General features: G+C 41.3%; 1 protein-coding gene across 1 annotated transcript; it reads left to right on the top strand.

Annotated features, from left to right (window-relative positions):
* Positions 1–1,164: 1,164 nt before the first annotated feature.
* Positions 1,165–13,891, top strand: erlin1 (ER lipid raft associated 1). The gene is made up of 12 exons (XM_014154379.2): positions 1,165–1,252; positions 7,748–7,876; positions 7,975–8,056; positions 8,169–8,215; positions 8,334–8,395; positions 8,531–8,656; positions 8,761–8,834; positions 10,528–10,586; positions 10,731–10,822; positions 11,027–11,116; positions 11,204–11,283; positions 11,371–13,891. Exons 2-12 carry the CDS (start codon positions 7,764–7,766, stop codon positions 11,530–11,532), a joined length of 987 nt encoding a protein of 328 aa, XP_014009854.1. The 5' UTR covers positions 1,165–1,252; positions 7,748–7,763; the 3' UTR covers positions 11,533–13,891.
* The last annotated feature ends 2,516 nt before the right edge of the window (positions 13,892–16,407 follow it).

Raw genomic sequence — 16,407 nt, forward strand, 5'->3', positions numbered from 1 at the left:
TTGTCATTATGGGGTAGTGTGTAGATTGATGAGGAACATTTTTATTTAATCCATTTTAGAATAAGGCTGTAATGTAACAAAATATGGAAAAAGTCAAGGGTTCTGAATACTTCCCGAAGGCACTGAATATTCTACAGACCCAAGTAGGTAATCCCAACCCCTTTTACACCGGCACAAATAATTGTTTTTCCTGTACACTGCTATATTTGTACCGCAGTGTCTTTATATCTCATCTTCTGCACATCTATCTCTCCAGTGTTTAATTGCCATATTGTAATTATTTTGCCACTATGGCCTATTTATTGCCTTACCTCCCTTATCCTACCTCATTTGCACACACTGTATATATACTTTTTCTGTTGTATTATTGACTGCATGTTTGTTTATTCCATGTGTAATTCTGTGTTGTTGTTTGTGTCGCACTGCTTTGCTTTATCTTGGCCAGGTCGCAGTTGTAAATGAGAACTTTCTCAACGTTCTCAACTAGCCTACCAGGTTAAATAAAGGTGAAATAAAAACAAAATAATACCATATGTACACTTTGCCATATGTTGTTTTTGCCTGATGTCTAGTCTGCATTTTCTGTACTTGATGCACATGTGCTTTGCAAGGCTGCAGAAAGGTTTGCAGCATGGAGAAGGTTATTTTCACTGTAGAATGTGAAATATTTAGCTGGAAAGTGGAAGCTAGGTGCTGGCAATTTCTTAGCTAAACTATGTAGAAAATGGGTTAGCTTTTTTGTTAGATAGCAAGCTAACTGGCCTGACTTGTTTATGAACTTCCGTTTGTACCACGACAGTCAAGCAATGCACGAGTTTAACATATTGAACACGTGTTACACAGAACGCACCGCAACCTAGTGTGGCATCCCAAACCTAGCGTTGCGGACTGCTTCATTGACAATTCATGGTGGCTATGAGGCTTGAAGATTAAGCCAATAAGTAATGCATATACAGTGATTTGCATTGGGGGCATTTATTTGACATTGGAACATGTTTTAAAACCAACATTTAATGCAAATGTAAATTAGATATGAACAAATATCATTGTTAATGTTTAGACAAATATTTTTCATACATTATTCATAAATACAGGTTAAATATACTATAGGTTAATGATACTTTTCTATTACGTGGAGGACTTTTAACTTTATAAATTCCGTGGCCCGGAAGTACTTCAGTGTTGCTGACGAGGTGCTGATGGGTCGATGTCAACTGGATGAAAATACAAGATCTATCGGTTCAAAACACTGGTAAGGTTGTATGAAGCCCGTCACTCTGCACATTAACTAAACTGGAACTAGTAGCTAGTTTTGGCGTATGTATTATTTTCAGGCATGACGTGCGATTTGCCAAGTTAGCAGGACTGAACTAGCTAGCTAGCTGGCGAGCTAACACGAATCATCAGATAATAAATTACCTAGCTAAGCCAACTTGGTTAATAGCTTTTATTGCAGTGATTATTGGCTGTTTTTAACTTGATATAATAGGCTTGATAGCTAGCGTTAGCTGTGACGAGGCAGTATTTCTAACCTATAACGGTATTATACACACATACTATGTTACAGAGTTTCTAAATCCAGAGGCGCAAATTGCGAGACTTCCGGGAACGTTCGCGAAACAGACCAGGCCGGGGTTTGAGAAGGCAATGAGAAGTGAAAAAAATCTTCCTTGGTTAATTTTTTTCGAAAACTAAAGACACAACCTAGATTCGAGCCAATGTCTTAAGTAGTTGAACATGTTATTACTCCAACCTTGTGAAAGTGACAAACAGGCACGTTGTTGTCAAGAACAACTTTATATCAAAGGAGTGCCTTTGATTTGACTGCGTGCACATGCGCTGTTTGGCGCGAGACGACCGATCCGATGACGTGTTTGTGCGCATGAGCTTAGCTATTCAACGTCGCCATGACATTGCCGACAAGTGTGATCGGGGATTTCTAATGGAGAGGCAGTTTCTGCCTGTCTTTGGTTACATGCCTGAACCAGAGGAAGCAGTTTAATGTCAAATCAGGTACAATAAGTTTTATATTGGTTATTCGTTTTTTCTATCATCAATAGCTATTGAACCAAGCATGCCATGACTATGAAAACCGAGAAAGGCTATACGGTCCCCCCTGGTGCCCAAATTGATGACGTTTTGTCGTGCAGAGAGAGTCCATCCTGATGAGCCTTTCCCAGGCAACAACAAATATTCCCACAACTTTAGAATTTTCCCTTGAAGTGGAAACTGACAGCGTTTTAATTACTTTGCAGCTAGGAACACAAGCATTTCGCTACACCCGCAATAACCTCTGCTAAATATGTCTGTGACCAATATTTTATTTGAAACACTCAAATCAGTCAAATATCAATTTCCAAGTTTATGCTGCAAAACCAACTTTATAAGCAGTTTTAAAAATAGGTTATGTTTGAAAAAACATTCCATGATGTACACTAAGGCATTGTCAGAATAGATGGATGCTGTTTGTACCACAATTTGCCAATAACTTTCTTGGTAGTCCAAAATATATAGCTATCAGATTGTAAATCACAGCTGGCCTGGTACATTATTTGCAGCCTCCATTCAGCATGCACTGTTTGTTTCAATGACTCAATATTTTGGACAAAAACGGGCGACTGTAACTCAGGCCACAAAGTTGTGGCAAAATGGCTTAAGGACAACAAAGTCAAGGTATTGGAGTGGTCATCCCAAACCCCTGACCTCAATCCCATAGAAAATTTGTGGGCAGAACTGAAAAAGTTTGTGTGAGCAAGGAGGCCAACAATCCTGACTCAGTTACACCAGCTCTGTCAGGAGGAATGGGCCAAAATTCACCCAACTTATTGTGGGAAGCTTGTGGAAGGCTACCTGAAACGTTTGACGCAAGTTAATCAATTTAAAGGCATAGCTACCAAATACTAATTGAGTGTATGTGAACTTCTGACCCACTGGGAATGTGATGAAAGAAATAAAAGCTGGAATAAATCATTCTCTACTATTATTCTGACATTTCACATTCTTAAAATAAAGTGGTGATCCTAACTGACCTAAGACAGGGATTTTTACTAAGATTAAATGTCAGGAATTGTGAACTGAGTTTAAATGTATTTGCTAAGGTGTACGTAACCTTCTGACTTCAACAGTACATAGAACAGGCCACGACCTGCAGATTCCTGCTTTAAGGAAATGTTCTCCTAACTCTAACACCAAAACATGCTAAATAGGTTGTCAGAAGGTTTTTTGCTAACATAGAATGTTGACATAACTAATGGAAGACTGGACACTCAAACGTCAGGAGAACATTACGGGTAACATACGGGTAACATTACAAAAACATTCTCTCTCCCTTGAATTGTTAGCTGGGTTCCCACCTAGCTAGTTTAATGATTGTGGCTAGAAACTTCAGCGAGAATTTGAAACTTGTCTGCTGAAGTTGGGACTTGGGAATATTCAGAATCATTCTGTTTTTATAGCGTTAGACATTAATGCCGTAGTTCGGTGAAAATCACTACAAGAAATGTGCGTTAGCTGTCATCCTGGCCTGATATTGGCTACACTAGCATTTCCCAAACTAGGGTTCCTGATTTGAAAATGTGGGCGCGAGAGAAACTCTGAAATAAAAAAACACGCTTGGTTCATAGAACCGGGGTTACGGTACGAATCTCCAGTAGTCGCTAGATGCGATTGTAATTAACAGAGCCACATTTGTTGTAAGAAGAGCAGTTCTGTTTCTTTCCCCATCTACAATGCCCACAAGCCGGCCAGGACTCATTAGAACAGAGTGGCAGGCACTAAATCAGACTTGCGAAAAGACCCTTGATGTTCTTTTCTATACAGAAGATCATACAAAATGTATTGCCCAATCTTCTGAACTTCCCGATACCTTTCTGGTGCATTTGTCACTTCAAACCATACTTCCTTCAGATTGGAATACTGTCAAAAGTACTGTCAGACTAATTGTTCTAGCCCCAATTAAAAAAGTATATATTGGGCGTTAATTACATCACTTTTTTTTTCTTTTTTTTTACATGGTGGGGTTGCAAAAAAAAAGTGATATCAAATGGTGTCGCGGGACAAAAAAAGTTTGGAAACCCCTGGGCTACACTATCTAGCTACTTCCCTCTCCCTTACTGCGGGGCGGCAGCGTAGCCTAGTGGTTAGAGCATTGGACTAGTAACCGAAAGGTTGCAAGTTCGATTCCCTGAGCTGACAAGGTACAAATCTGTCGTTCTGCCCCTGAACAAGGCCACTGTTCCTAGGCCGTCATTGAAAATAAGAATTTGTTCTTAACTGACTTGCCTAAAGGTTAAATAAATAAACGGGGTCGAAGGACTCTTTGTGTTGTCGGCTTGCTGTGCAAACTCTCCACATTGAGCAGATGGTTACTACCAATATTACAAGTTATTTATTGTGTAGGCTGCTATTCTTACTCTAAATAAAATCAAGAAATCAAGAACGCTTTTCCACTGCTCCAGAGTTCAATAGCGATGAGCTTTACAGCACTCCAGCCGATGCTTGCGTATGTTGATCTTAGGTTTGTGTGCGGGCTGCTCAGCCATGGAAAAATTTCATGAAGCTCCCGACGAACAGTTCTTGTGCTGAGTGTTGCAACCGAGAACAGACAATTTTTACTCGCTATGCCCTTCAGCACTCACTGGTCCCGTTCTGTGAGCTTGTGTGGCCTACACTTCGCGGCTGAGCCTTTGTTGCTCCTAGACGTTTCCACTTCACAATAACAGAATTTACAGTTGACCGGGCATCTCGAGGAGGGCAGAAATTTGACAAACTGACTTGTTGGAAAGATGGCATCCTATGATGATGGCACATTGAAAGTCACTGAGTTCTTCAGTAAGGCCATTCCTGTCAATGTTTGTCTATGGAGATTGCATGGTTGTGTGCTCAATTTTTATATACCTATCAGCAACTGGTGTTGCTGAAATAGCCAAATACACTAATTTGAAGGGGTGGATGGAGAAGAATCCACACTTGTTTTTTGTAAAATAAAAAATTATTTGAGATTTCAATATTTATAGCTCTTAAACAAAGCGTGCCATGACTATGAAAATGATATTCTGAATCGGGAGGATAGAGAAAAGTCCATGCCTTTTTTTTCTCTCTTTCTTCCTGATTTTGATTTCAACCTTCAATAGCTCTTAAACTATATATTCTGAATTAGAATAGAGGGAGGATAGAGAAGAATCTATACTTTTTTTCTGGGTGGGGGTAAAAAAAAAGGCATCCATTCTCAAAAGGTCAAAATAAAAAGTTACATGCAACTGAAAAAATGCCTTTTCTGGAAAAAGTATTGTTTTTGACCTAGTACGCATGCGCTAAATCCACCTCCAGTAAAATCACTCATTACTGCCACACACAGGTCGCTGGTCCAACAGCAGGAAAGGTCATTGATTTCTTTTATCACCTACAGCAGTGTGTGAATGTCATATCGATCTGTTGTTTCACCCGTGCTACATGAAATGCAATATTTCATGCAAGTAGATTAAGTAGACCATATAGGGTACTTTTTTTTTACAGTTGTATGTTTCTAGATGGCTTTATTCAGTGTATTTTCATTCAATTTTTTTATATTGCAGGAGGTGCAGAAGAGATGGATTTGGCGCATGCAGAATACTTAGATTCTATCCAGACAAGGCATTTTTTCGGTTGAATGTAACTTTTTTTTTTATTTAGACCTTTTTTTGGAAGTACGTTAAGTCCGTAACTGCAGTAATGACGATAGTTGCTCAGCAAAACTCCATTCTTTGCTATGTACCGACTGTATTTTGACATTATTAAGCTTGAAAAGCTGTTGAATGGCTGCTTCGGGAAGAATCCCAGAACATATTCCAGTCTGTGCTAGCAAAATAGTCCTGTAGCTTAGCATCAGCTTCATCTGACCACTTTATTTTTTTTATTGACCGAATCACAGGTGCTTCCTGCTTTAATTTTTGCTTTTAAGCAGGAATCAGGAGGATAGAATTATGGTCAGATTTTCCAAATGGAGGGCGAGGGAGAGCTTTGTACGTGTCTCTGTGTGGAGTAAAGGTGGTCCAGAGTTTATTTTATTTATTTTATTGTATTTAAAAAATAAAAAAAAATCCTCTGGTTGCACATTTAACATGCTGGAAGAAATGTAAGTTTCCCTGCATTAAAGTCCCCGGCCACTAGGAGCGCCGCCTCTGGATGAGCGCTTTCCTTTTTGCTTATGGCTGTATACAGCTCATTGAGTGCGATTTTTGATAGTGGTGTGTGTGTAGAGCGGTAGTCTGTCTGTGACTAACTGAGAGAGTGTGTGTGTTTGCATCCCTCTAGTCTAGGTGAATGCTGGCCAGAATGAGGCTGCACAGCATTGTTTGTCAGTTCTGATAGACATCTCTCTCTCTTTATCAGTGTTTCCCCAATAATTTGTTTTAGCAGTGGTGGCAAAGTGAGCGGGAGGGGAGGTGGGGCGCGTAGTGGGTGTAGCCAATGGCATGGTCTCAGACAAAATTTTAAAGGCCTGGCTCTTGGCCAAAGTGTTTTAACCTGTTTGGTGCAGGCGTGCCGATAGCGACCGACCTCGACAACATCCAGTGAAATTGCAGAGCGCCAAATTCAAAATACAGAAAGTCATAATAAACATTCATAAAAATACAAGTGTTATGCATCAGCTTAACTTCTTATGGGCAGGTGGGACGGTAGCGTCCCACCTGGCCAACATCCGGTGAAATTGCAGAGGGGGAAATCCAAACTACAGTATTGTAAATATTTAACTTTCATAAAATCACAAGTGTAATACATCAAAATTAAGCTTAACTTCTTGTTAATCCAGCCGCCGTGTCAGATTTCAAAAAGGCTTCATGGCAAAAGCAAACCATGTGATTATCTGAGGACAGCGCCCCGCATACAAACACATGAAAAACATATTTCAACCAGGCAGGTGCGACACGAAAGTCAGACATAGCGATATAAAAAATGCCTTACCTTTGATGATCTTCTGTTGGCACTGCAAATGGTCCTTTTGTTCGATAATGTCCTTTATATCTATAAAAACTCAGTTTAGCTGGCGCGCTTCAGTCAATAATCCAGCCAGTTTCCCTCCATCAAAATGCATACAAAATGAATCCCAAACGTTACTAATAAACTTTTCCAAACAAGTCAAACAACATTTATAATCAAACCTTAGGTACCCTAATACGTAAATAAACGATAAAATTTAAGATGGAGAATCATTATTGTCTTAACCGGAGAAAAATACCAAAGAACGCACTCTCTTCTACGCACTTGGAAACACTACAGCCAAAATGGGAGCCATCTAGAAAAACTACACTTTCTGGCTCATTTTTCCAAAAACCAGCCTGAAACTCATTCTAAAGACTGTTGACATCTAGTGGAAGCCCTAGGAGCTGCAATCTGGGAGGACTTTGCCTTATAATAAAAGTGATAGCCATTGAAAATAGGGGTAGGCTGATTTTTTTTAAATTTATTTATTTATTTTTTAAAATTCTGGGGGGATGGTTTGTCCTCGGTTTCGCCTGCCATATCAGTTCTGTTATACTCAGACACAATTTTAACAGTTTTAGAAACTTTAGAGTTTTCTATCCAATTATATGCATATCCTAGCTTCTGGGCCTGAGTAACAGGCAGTTTACTTTGGGCTCCTCATTCATCCAAATTTCCGAATACTGCCCCCTATACTAAAAAAGCTAAAGCTTTTGGAAAGCACTGCTTTATCTTTTGTTCTCTCTTTTTTGTTCTCTCACTCTGTAACTGTGTGTGTGTGTTGTAGGTGAGTTCGGGTGAGGATGACGATGACTCACGTGGGGGCAGTAGTTGGTGCAGTAACTGCAGTGATGGCCATCCTGCTGCACTCCTCCATTCACAAGATAGAGGAGGGACACCTAGCTGTTTACTACAGGTATGATCCATGACCCCCAACCCTCTGTCATCCATTCACCAGGTAGTGAAGTACTGTGAAGAGTAGATTCATATTATTGGTTAATTTCTGTGTTTTAGAGGAGGAGCTTTGCTAACCGCACCCAACGGCCCTGGATACCACATTATGATGCCCTTTCTTACCACCTACAGATCAGTACAGGTACTACCTGTCTTACCTTTAAACCCTGACCCCTGACTTCTAACTCTGCATACCACATCATGCTGGCCTTTATTACATCTAAAGATCAGTTCTAAAAAACTTTCTCTTCCAGACGACTCTTCAAACTGATGAGATAAAGAACGTGCCTTGTGGAACTAGGTAAATCAAAACAGTTGCATGGTGTTTCTGAAAGGTGTTTGCCATACGGCTGTGTGCGTGTGTGGCGGAGGACGTTGACCATGTTTGTGACCATGTTTCTGATGTGTTCTCTCCACAGTGGTGGAGTGATGATCTACTTTGACCGTATAGAGGTGGTCAACATGCTGGTGCCCTCATCTGGTAAGACCTTCAGAACTACTAGCTAACAGAGTGGATCCCTAGGACACCTATGTTGTCCCCGTTGCTATGTAGTTGGGAAGGGGGGGTGATGTTTCTACTTTCCTAGTGTATACTAACCTCTCTCTCTCTTCACAGTGGTGGACACAGTGAAGAACTATACAGCTGATTATGACAAAACTCTCATTTTCAACAAGATTCACCACGAACTCAACCAATTCTGCAGCGTACACACTTTACAGGAGGTCTACATCGAGCTGTTTGGTGAGCACTCACTCACTCACTCACTTGTATATCTGTTGAGACACTTTCTATACATCAGTGTAACTCTTTCTTTTTTTTTTCTCTCCTGCATCTTGGTCTGTCAGACATCATTGATGAGAACCTGAAGATCGCTCTGCAGAAAGACCTCAACTCTATGGCGCCTGGACTGACGATACAGGTACACACAAACCAGGGTTTGGGTCAATCACACACACACAAACACACCAGGGTTGGGGTCGATTCCAATTCAGGAAGTAAACTTGGCGCAAAGTTGTAATTTCACTTTACTTCCTGAATTGACTGAATTAAATGGGAATTGACCCCAACCCTGACACAAACACACACTCACCTGAGTGGTTGGGCGCATTCAGCAGGAAGCAATGTTTTGGAACATTCAGATAATAATATGCTATGTAGAACAATAATGCCTCTCTGACATGTAGAATAAGGAATCACATCAGTGCTATTTGTGGCACTTCTATCTGCAGCGTTTGACAACCAGGGCCTAAAATTAACACCTGCCAAATGCGGGTAGATTTTGGCATTGGCGGGTAAGATGTCTATTTCACCAACCACGTTGGCGGATGGTCTGTGTTCCACAGTGCCCATGTATGATCACATTTATAGCAAAAATAAATGCTGCCGTAGCTGTTTTCAAAGTATTTCTGGCGTTTTTGTTTCATAGCTGGTAAATTAATCACACAAAGTCAAAGCACTACACTGAACAAAAATATAATCTACTTTGACCATATAGAGGTGGTCAATACGCACAAAAAGTTTATTTCTCTCAAATGTTGTGCACAAATGTGTTTACAACCCTGTTAGTGAGCAATTCTCCTTTTGCCAAGATAATCCATCCACCTGGCAGGTGTGGCATATCAAGAAGCTGATTAAACAGCATGATCATTACACAAGTGCACCTTGTGCTGGGGACAATAAAAGGCCATGTTAAAAGGTGCAGTTTTGTCACACAAAATAATGCCACAGATGTTTTGAGGGAGTGTGGAATTGGCACGCTGACTGCAGGAATGTCCACAAGAGCTGTTGCCAGAGAATTTAATGAATGTTAATTTCTCTACCGTAAACTACCTTCAACAAATTTGGCAGTACATCCAACCAACCGCAGACCACGTGTAACCATGCCACCCATGGCTGCACCCCTGCCCTGTCATGTGAAATCCATAGATTAGGGCCTAATGAATTTATTTCAATTGACTTATTTGAAATTGTTGAATGTTTATTTTTGTTCAGTATACGAATTTTACAATGGCCTATCCCACCTCGCGCTGCAACACTGCCTGGCTTGAGGCTGTGCACATGTAAAGAGCTGAGTGAAATATTCATTTTTAGAAGTGCTGCGCATAGGTATAAAAGTTGGTCTCATTTACTTGAAAAGAAAGTCTACTAAAGTGAGACTGTCCATGTGTTTCTTGGCTATTTACATTTGTTTTGTTCACAAGCTAGGTTGTTTTTCAATGTTTGGGAAGAGAAGACAAAGCAGCTACTAGTCAGACTCATTCTCACAGGCACAAACATGACTCAAGTCACATTACCACGGTAATCTCCCACCCTTAAAGGGGCAGGTGCCATGTTTCATCTCTTCTGTGTTCTTTTGGTTAAAAGACTCGGGTCACAAAAATTGAAATTAAACAGTATACCACAATTCTTCTTACTAGTAATGCATGTATTGTTTTAGAAACATTACAAAGCATGTTCATTCCTGTTTGGTGATGTAATTGTAGGGGGGAGGGATGTTGGACTGGTTAAAAATCTGAGTGGCTGGTGGACCAAAAATGTAATGTTATGCCCTGCGTTCGGCTACTGAACGGGGCTCTGGTTTGTATATACTGAGTGTGTCTCTTATGTCCCAGGCTGTCCGAGTCACCAAGCCCAAAATCCCAGAGGCCATCAGGAGAAACTTTGAGCTCATGTGAGTGTTCTCACTCTCTCTCCTTTTCTCTTCTCTTCTGTTCTCTCTATCATTTGTCCAGTGTCTCACTCTATTTCTTTTTCGTTCTTTCTATAACCATCTGTGTGTGTGTGTGTGTAACCTTCTCTCTCACTGTGTGTGTAGGGAGGGGGAGAAGACTCGTCTGTTGGTAACAGTTCAGACTCAGAAGGTTGTGGAGAAAGAAGCTGAGACTGAGAGGAAGAAAGCCGTCATCGGTAACGTAGCAACACTCCATCTCATTAGTATACACACTTACAGTATACAACCAATTGTGTATCTGAAAACAACCTGTACATTTGAAATAACTGGAGAGCTAAGTGGAGCTAATACAATACAGGTTGTAACTTGTACTCCTTTCAAAACCGTAACACTATATACTCTCTTCCTTTCCCCACCGCACACCACTGTCTTTCTCTCAGAGGCTCAGAAGGTGGCTGAAGTAGCACAGATTCATTTCCAACAGAAGGTGATGGAGAAAGAGACTGAGAAGAGGATCTCTGAGATTGAGGGTGTGTGTGTGTTGTGTGTGTGTGTGTGTGTGTGTGTGTGTGTGTGTGCGCGCGTGCGCATATTAATGAACTCTGTGTCTATTTCAGACACTGCGTTCTTGGCAAAAATGAAGGCCAGGGCTGATGCGGAGTATTATACAGCCGCTAAGTTTGCTGAAGCTAACAGGGTAAGACATGTCTATATATGCACACACACACACACACACACACACTCTGACATCATCTCTCTCATCATCTCTCTCCCATCTTTCCAGTTGAAGTTAACACCTGAGTACCTTGAGTTGATGAAGTACCAGGCGATAGCAGCCAACAGTAAGATCTACTTCGGCCAGGACATCCCTAACATGTTTGTCGAGGGGCACAGCCCTACCCAGGACCCTGAGCCCCCGAAAGCCTCTGAACAGGCCAGACACTAAGATCCGAGACTAGCTGTCTGTCTGTCAGTTGAAGGGTTTGAGGGACAAAGGAATGTGTGAGGAGTCATTCCCCTAATTGGGGTGCGTAAGGCTTTAGTCTTAATTCTATCTGCCAGAGAGGGGGAGGGAGAAGGGGGATTGGAAAAGAAGGATGGGGGAGAGATGGGGAGAGGAAGGAGTGAGAGAGAGAGAGAGAGAGAGAGAGAGGCATGGGGAAAAAAAGTGAGGGAAGTGGGGAGGGGGGGGGGGGATCGCAGGGAGAGAGCGAGAGTGTCTGTCTACACCTGTGTTGAGTAGGCAGTCGGTGGGAAGGATCAGTAGAGGCATTAATGCTGATATCTGGGCTGGGTTGAGTGTCAGGCAGGTGACTCTCAGTCGCCCTGCTCTACATGTGCAGCTTTGCATCGGATGCAACTCTTGGCTTTGTTTTTTGGAATTGTATGATTTTGTTTTTTTTGTTTGAAGCTTTATGCAAAATAATGACTTTATATTTAACTTGAACATTAGCCTTACTGTCTAATTTGTTTTTATCTTAACTAGAATGTAAAGAAGGCAACACTAATTCTGAACTAAAGGGTTTCTGGTTCTGATTCTAAATGGGGTGGGTTTATTGGTACTCAGTCTCTTTCTAGTCATCCACAGTTTGTGTTTTGCACGTGTGAGAGAGCAAGAAAGGGATATGTGTGTGAGACTGAGGGAGAGAGAAAGAAAACGAGAGTGTGTGTGAGCCCATACTCCACTCTAACCCCAGAGCAGATCTGAGCCAGGACAATGGGACACTACAAACCTTCAGTCTGTCTGTCGGCACACATGGGTTGGAGTTCTTGTAAGCGCATAAACACCCGGTGGAACTCCTTAGAACTCTTCTTAGAACCTATGTGGTTCTATTATAACTCTGGGGGGGGACTGAGTGAAAATAGTTTTTCTGTAGTAGGCCTAAGGGCTGCGAGAGGATTGGCTTGTATTGCCATTCTTACCTAAAGGGCTTCTGGGTATTGTAGTCTTGGTGTGTATTTTCAGTTGGGAATCTAGTGTCAGTGGAATAGTTGTAGTTAGATGGGTTGATTCTCTGTTTGAGGCTGAGGTTAAACAAATGATCTAGGATCAGTTAAACTGGCTGGCCGAAAGACACTGAAGTCAGACTTGCCCTTATTATCTTTCTGTTTACTGTGAAACACCTCCAGTAGAGAATACAGGACTACTAATATAAGGGCTGTTGACTGTTTGCCTGGAACCACTACACTGTATGTCTGCTTGTTTGACTGGGTGTCGATGTAGAGTACAGTTAGCCATGTGTGGCTATTGAATGCAAAACCAGACAAACCGGCTCAGACTACATTGACACGGGTAGAGCGGAAGGCCGATGCTTTTCTTACGCCATCGTTCCGTTCAAACTGAGCTGGCTCTAATATTTTATTTTCACATAGTCCATTTCAAAGTTTTCAGCATAATTCCAGGCCAACAACTATGGTTGTGTAACCAGGCCAGCTCAGTACATCTTGGTTTTACTTCACTCAGTTCAGCTCAGTAGTTTTTTAGTTTGTATTAGTAGGTAGAGGGGTAGCGTTAGTGTTAACTCTCAGGAAAGAGCTTGAGGTGACTAGTGACTTAGGCAGACAGGGTCATACTGTATAATACATACATACATGCATACATACATACATACATACATACATACATACATACATACATACATACATACATACATACATGTATATCTCATATACAGAATGGCTGTAGTGCCACCTTCAGGCTCAGAAATTACAGGCGTAGGAATTGACAGGCTTACAGAGATAGACTTCAGTTCAGTAAAGCTACTAGGGCTCTTCAGTAGATTAACCACCACTAACAGGGAAACTACTCTGGAGGAGTGTAACACAGTGGGTTCACAGTTAGCCAGCAAACTTTGATAAACGCTCAGATGTAGGCTAGCTCTTGAATTTCCGGTTCGATAAGAAATAAACTTTTATCAGTCGTTTGGAATGTTGAGTGAGTCAGTTACTGTGCCAATTTCAAGTGTATATAAACTTGAACATATGAATCCAGAATATTTAGGAAAGTTAGCTGGCGAACTCCTTCAATCCTGCCCTGTGACATCACGCTACCGTGCTGCTGTTTACTGTACTTGATCTCACCAATCATCTTTCTCCTATGGCATTGGTGGCGGGTTTAAATTAGAAAATGCAGAAAAGGATGGAATTCAATTTGTCATGGAAATAATTAACACGTTTTTGTGAATATTACTTTTGTACAATTTTCATAATTTGAACTGTCTTATTTTAAAAGATTTATATGCAAATAATGTTCAAGTTTTGACAATGTTCGAATATGTGAAATAAAACCTATTTTGATACCACAATGTGTGTCTGTGTGTGATTAAAACTGCAGCCTGAAGCTGGGTTTTGTCTAGGCACAAAATGGATGAAAATAGTCGGAAACGGAGTGAGTGAAACGAGATATCCTACAACCTGACAAATGCTCGTTTTCATTTTACGTTGTACATTTTAAAAACAGTGTGCCATAGTGCCAGTGAAGTAAACATTTTAAAGTACTAAAGTAGTTTTTGGGGGTATATGAACTTCACTATTTATATTTTTGGCAACTTTTACTTCACTAAGTTCCTAAAGAAAATAATGTACTTTTTACTCCATACATTTTCCCTGACACCCAATAGTACTCATTACATTTTGAATGCTTAGCAGGACAGGAAAATTGTCCAATTCATACACTTATCAAGAGAACATCCCTAGGTATCCCTGCTGCCTCTGATCTGGCGGACTCACTAAACACGAATGCTTAGTTTATAAATTACAGTGCATTATGAAAGTATTCAGACCTCTTGACTTTTTCCACACTTATGTTACAGCTTTATTCTAAAATGGATATAATAATTTTTTTCCCATCATCAATCTACAAACAATACCCCATAATGACAAAGAAAAAACGTGTTTTTAGACATTTTTGCAAATGTATAAAATATAAATATCACATTTACATAAGTATTCAGACCCTTTATTCAGTACTTTGAAGCACCTTTTGCAGCGATTACAGCCTCGGGTCTTCTTTTGGTATGATGCTACAAGCTTGGACAACCTGTATTTGGGGAGTTTCTCCCATTCTTCTCTACAGATCCTCTCAAGCTTTGTCAGGTTGGATGGGGAGTGTTGCTGCACAGCTATTTTCAGGTCTCTCCAGAGATGTTGAAGTCCGGGCTCTGGCTGGACCACTCGCGGACATTCAGAGACTTATCCCGAAGCCACTTCTGCATTGTCTTGGCTGTGTGCTTAGGGTCGTTGTCCTGTTGGAAGGTGAACCTTAGCCCCAGTCTGAGGTCCTGAGCGCTCTGGAGAAGGTTTTCATCAAGGAACACTCTACTTTGCTCCGTTCATCTTTGCCTCGATCCTGACTAGTCTCCTAGTCCCTGCCGCTGTGAAACATCCCCACAGCATCATGCTGCCACCACCATGCTTCACCGTAGGGATAGTGCCATGTTTCCTCCAGACATGACACTTGGCATTCAGGCCAAAGAGTTCAATCTTGGTTTCATCGGACCAGAGAATCTTGTTTCTCATGGTCTGAGAGTCCAAACTCCAAGTGGCTGTCATGTGCCATTTACTGAGGAGTGACTTCCGTCTGGCCACTCTACCATAAAAGCTTGATTGGTGGAGTGCTGCAGAGATGGTTGTCTTTCTGGAAGGTTCTCCCATCTCCACAGAGGAACTCGGGAGCGCTGTCAGATTGACCATCGGGTTCTTGGTCACCTCCCTGAACCTGCTCGGCTCTAGGATGAGTTTGGGCGGTTCCAAACTTCTTCCATTTAAGAATTGATGGAGGCCACTGTTTTCTTGGGGACCTTCAATGCTTCTTCCCCAGATCTGTGCCGCGACACAATCCTGTCTCTGAGCTCTACGGACAATTCCTTCGACCTCATGGCTTGTTTTTTGCTCTGACATGCACTGTCAACTGTGGGACTTTTTATATAGACAGGTGTGTTTCTTTCCAAATCATGTCCAGTCAATTGAATAAAACTACAGGTGGACTTCAATGAAGCTGTAGAAACATCTCAAGGATGATCAATGGGAACAAGATGCACCTTAGTTCAATTTCGGTTCTCATAGTAAAGAGTCTCTGAACCTGTTTTCGCTTTGTTAATATGGGTTATGTGTAGATTGCGGAAATCAATATATGTAATCCATTTTAGAATAAGGCTGTAACGTAACAAAATGTGAAAAAGGTCAAGGGTTCTGACTACTTTCCGAATACACTCTAAATTAGTTTTTATATTTTATTTATTACAGAGGTCGGGACCTCTGTGTCCTCATCCATAGCTATGGCCCTGGCAGGTGGTCCGCAGCCAGATCTCAAATTATATATCTATAACTCAGCAAAAAAAGAAATATCCCTTTTTCAGGACCCTGTCTTTCAAAGATAATTTGTAAGAATCCAACTAACTTCACAGATCTTCATTGTAAAGGGTTTAAACACTGTTTCCCATGCTTGTTCAATGAACCATAAACAATTAATGAACATGCACCTGTGAAACGGTCGTTAAGACAGTAGGCAATTAAAGTCACATTTAGGACACTAAAGAGGTCTTTCTACTGACTTTGAAAAACACCAAAATAAAGATGCCCAGGGCACCTGCTCATCTGCGTGAACGTGCCTTAGGCATGCTGCAAGGAGGCATGAGGACTGCAGATGTGGCCAGGGCAATAAATTGCAATGTCCGTACTATGAGACACCTAAGACAGCGCTACAGGGAGACAAGACGGACAGCTGATCGTCCTCGCAGTGGCAGACCACGTGTAACAACACCTGCACAGGATCGGTACATCCTAACATCACACCTGCGGGACAGGTACAGGATGGCAACAA

Source organism: Salmo salar, chromosome ssa18, assembly GCF_905237065.1.
Source record: "Salmo salar chromosome ssa18, Ssal_v3.1, whole genome shotgun sequence".
Classification (NCBI taxonomy): Eukaryota; Metazoa; Chordata; class Actinopteri; order Salmoniformes; family Salmonidae; genus Salmo; species Salmo salar.

Bases quoted from the DNA above. Each gene is read 5' to 3' on its own strand.
- erlin1 (XM_014154379.2), top strand. From the start codon at position 7,764: ATGACGATGACTCACGTGGGGGCAGTAGTTGGTGCAGTAACTGCAGTG. The intron at 8,657-8,760 runs GTGAGCACTCAC...TTGGTCTGTCAG, and splicing joins GGTCTACATCGAGCTGTTTG to ACATCATTGATGAGAACCTG. The intron at 8,835-10,527 runs GTACACACAAAC...CTTATGTCCCAG, and splicing joins CGCCTGGACTGACGATACAG to GCTGTCCGAGTCACCAAGCC.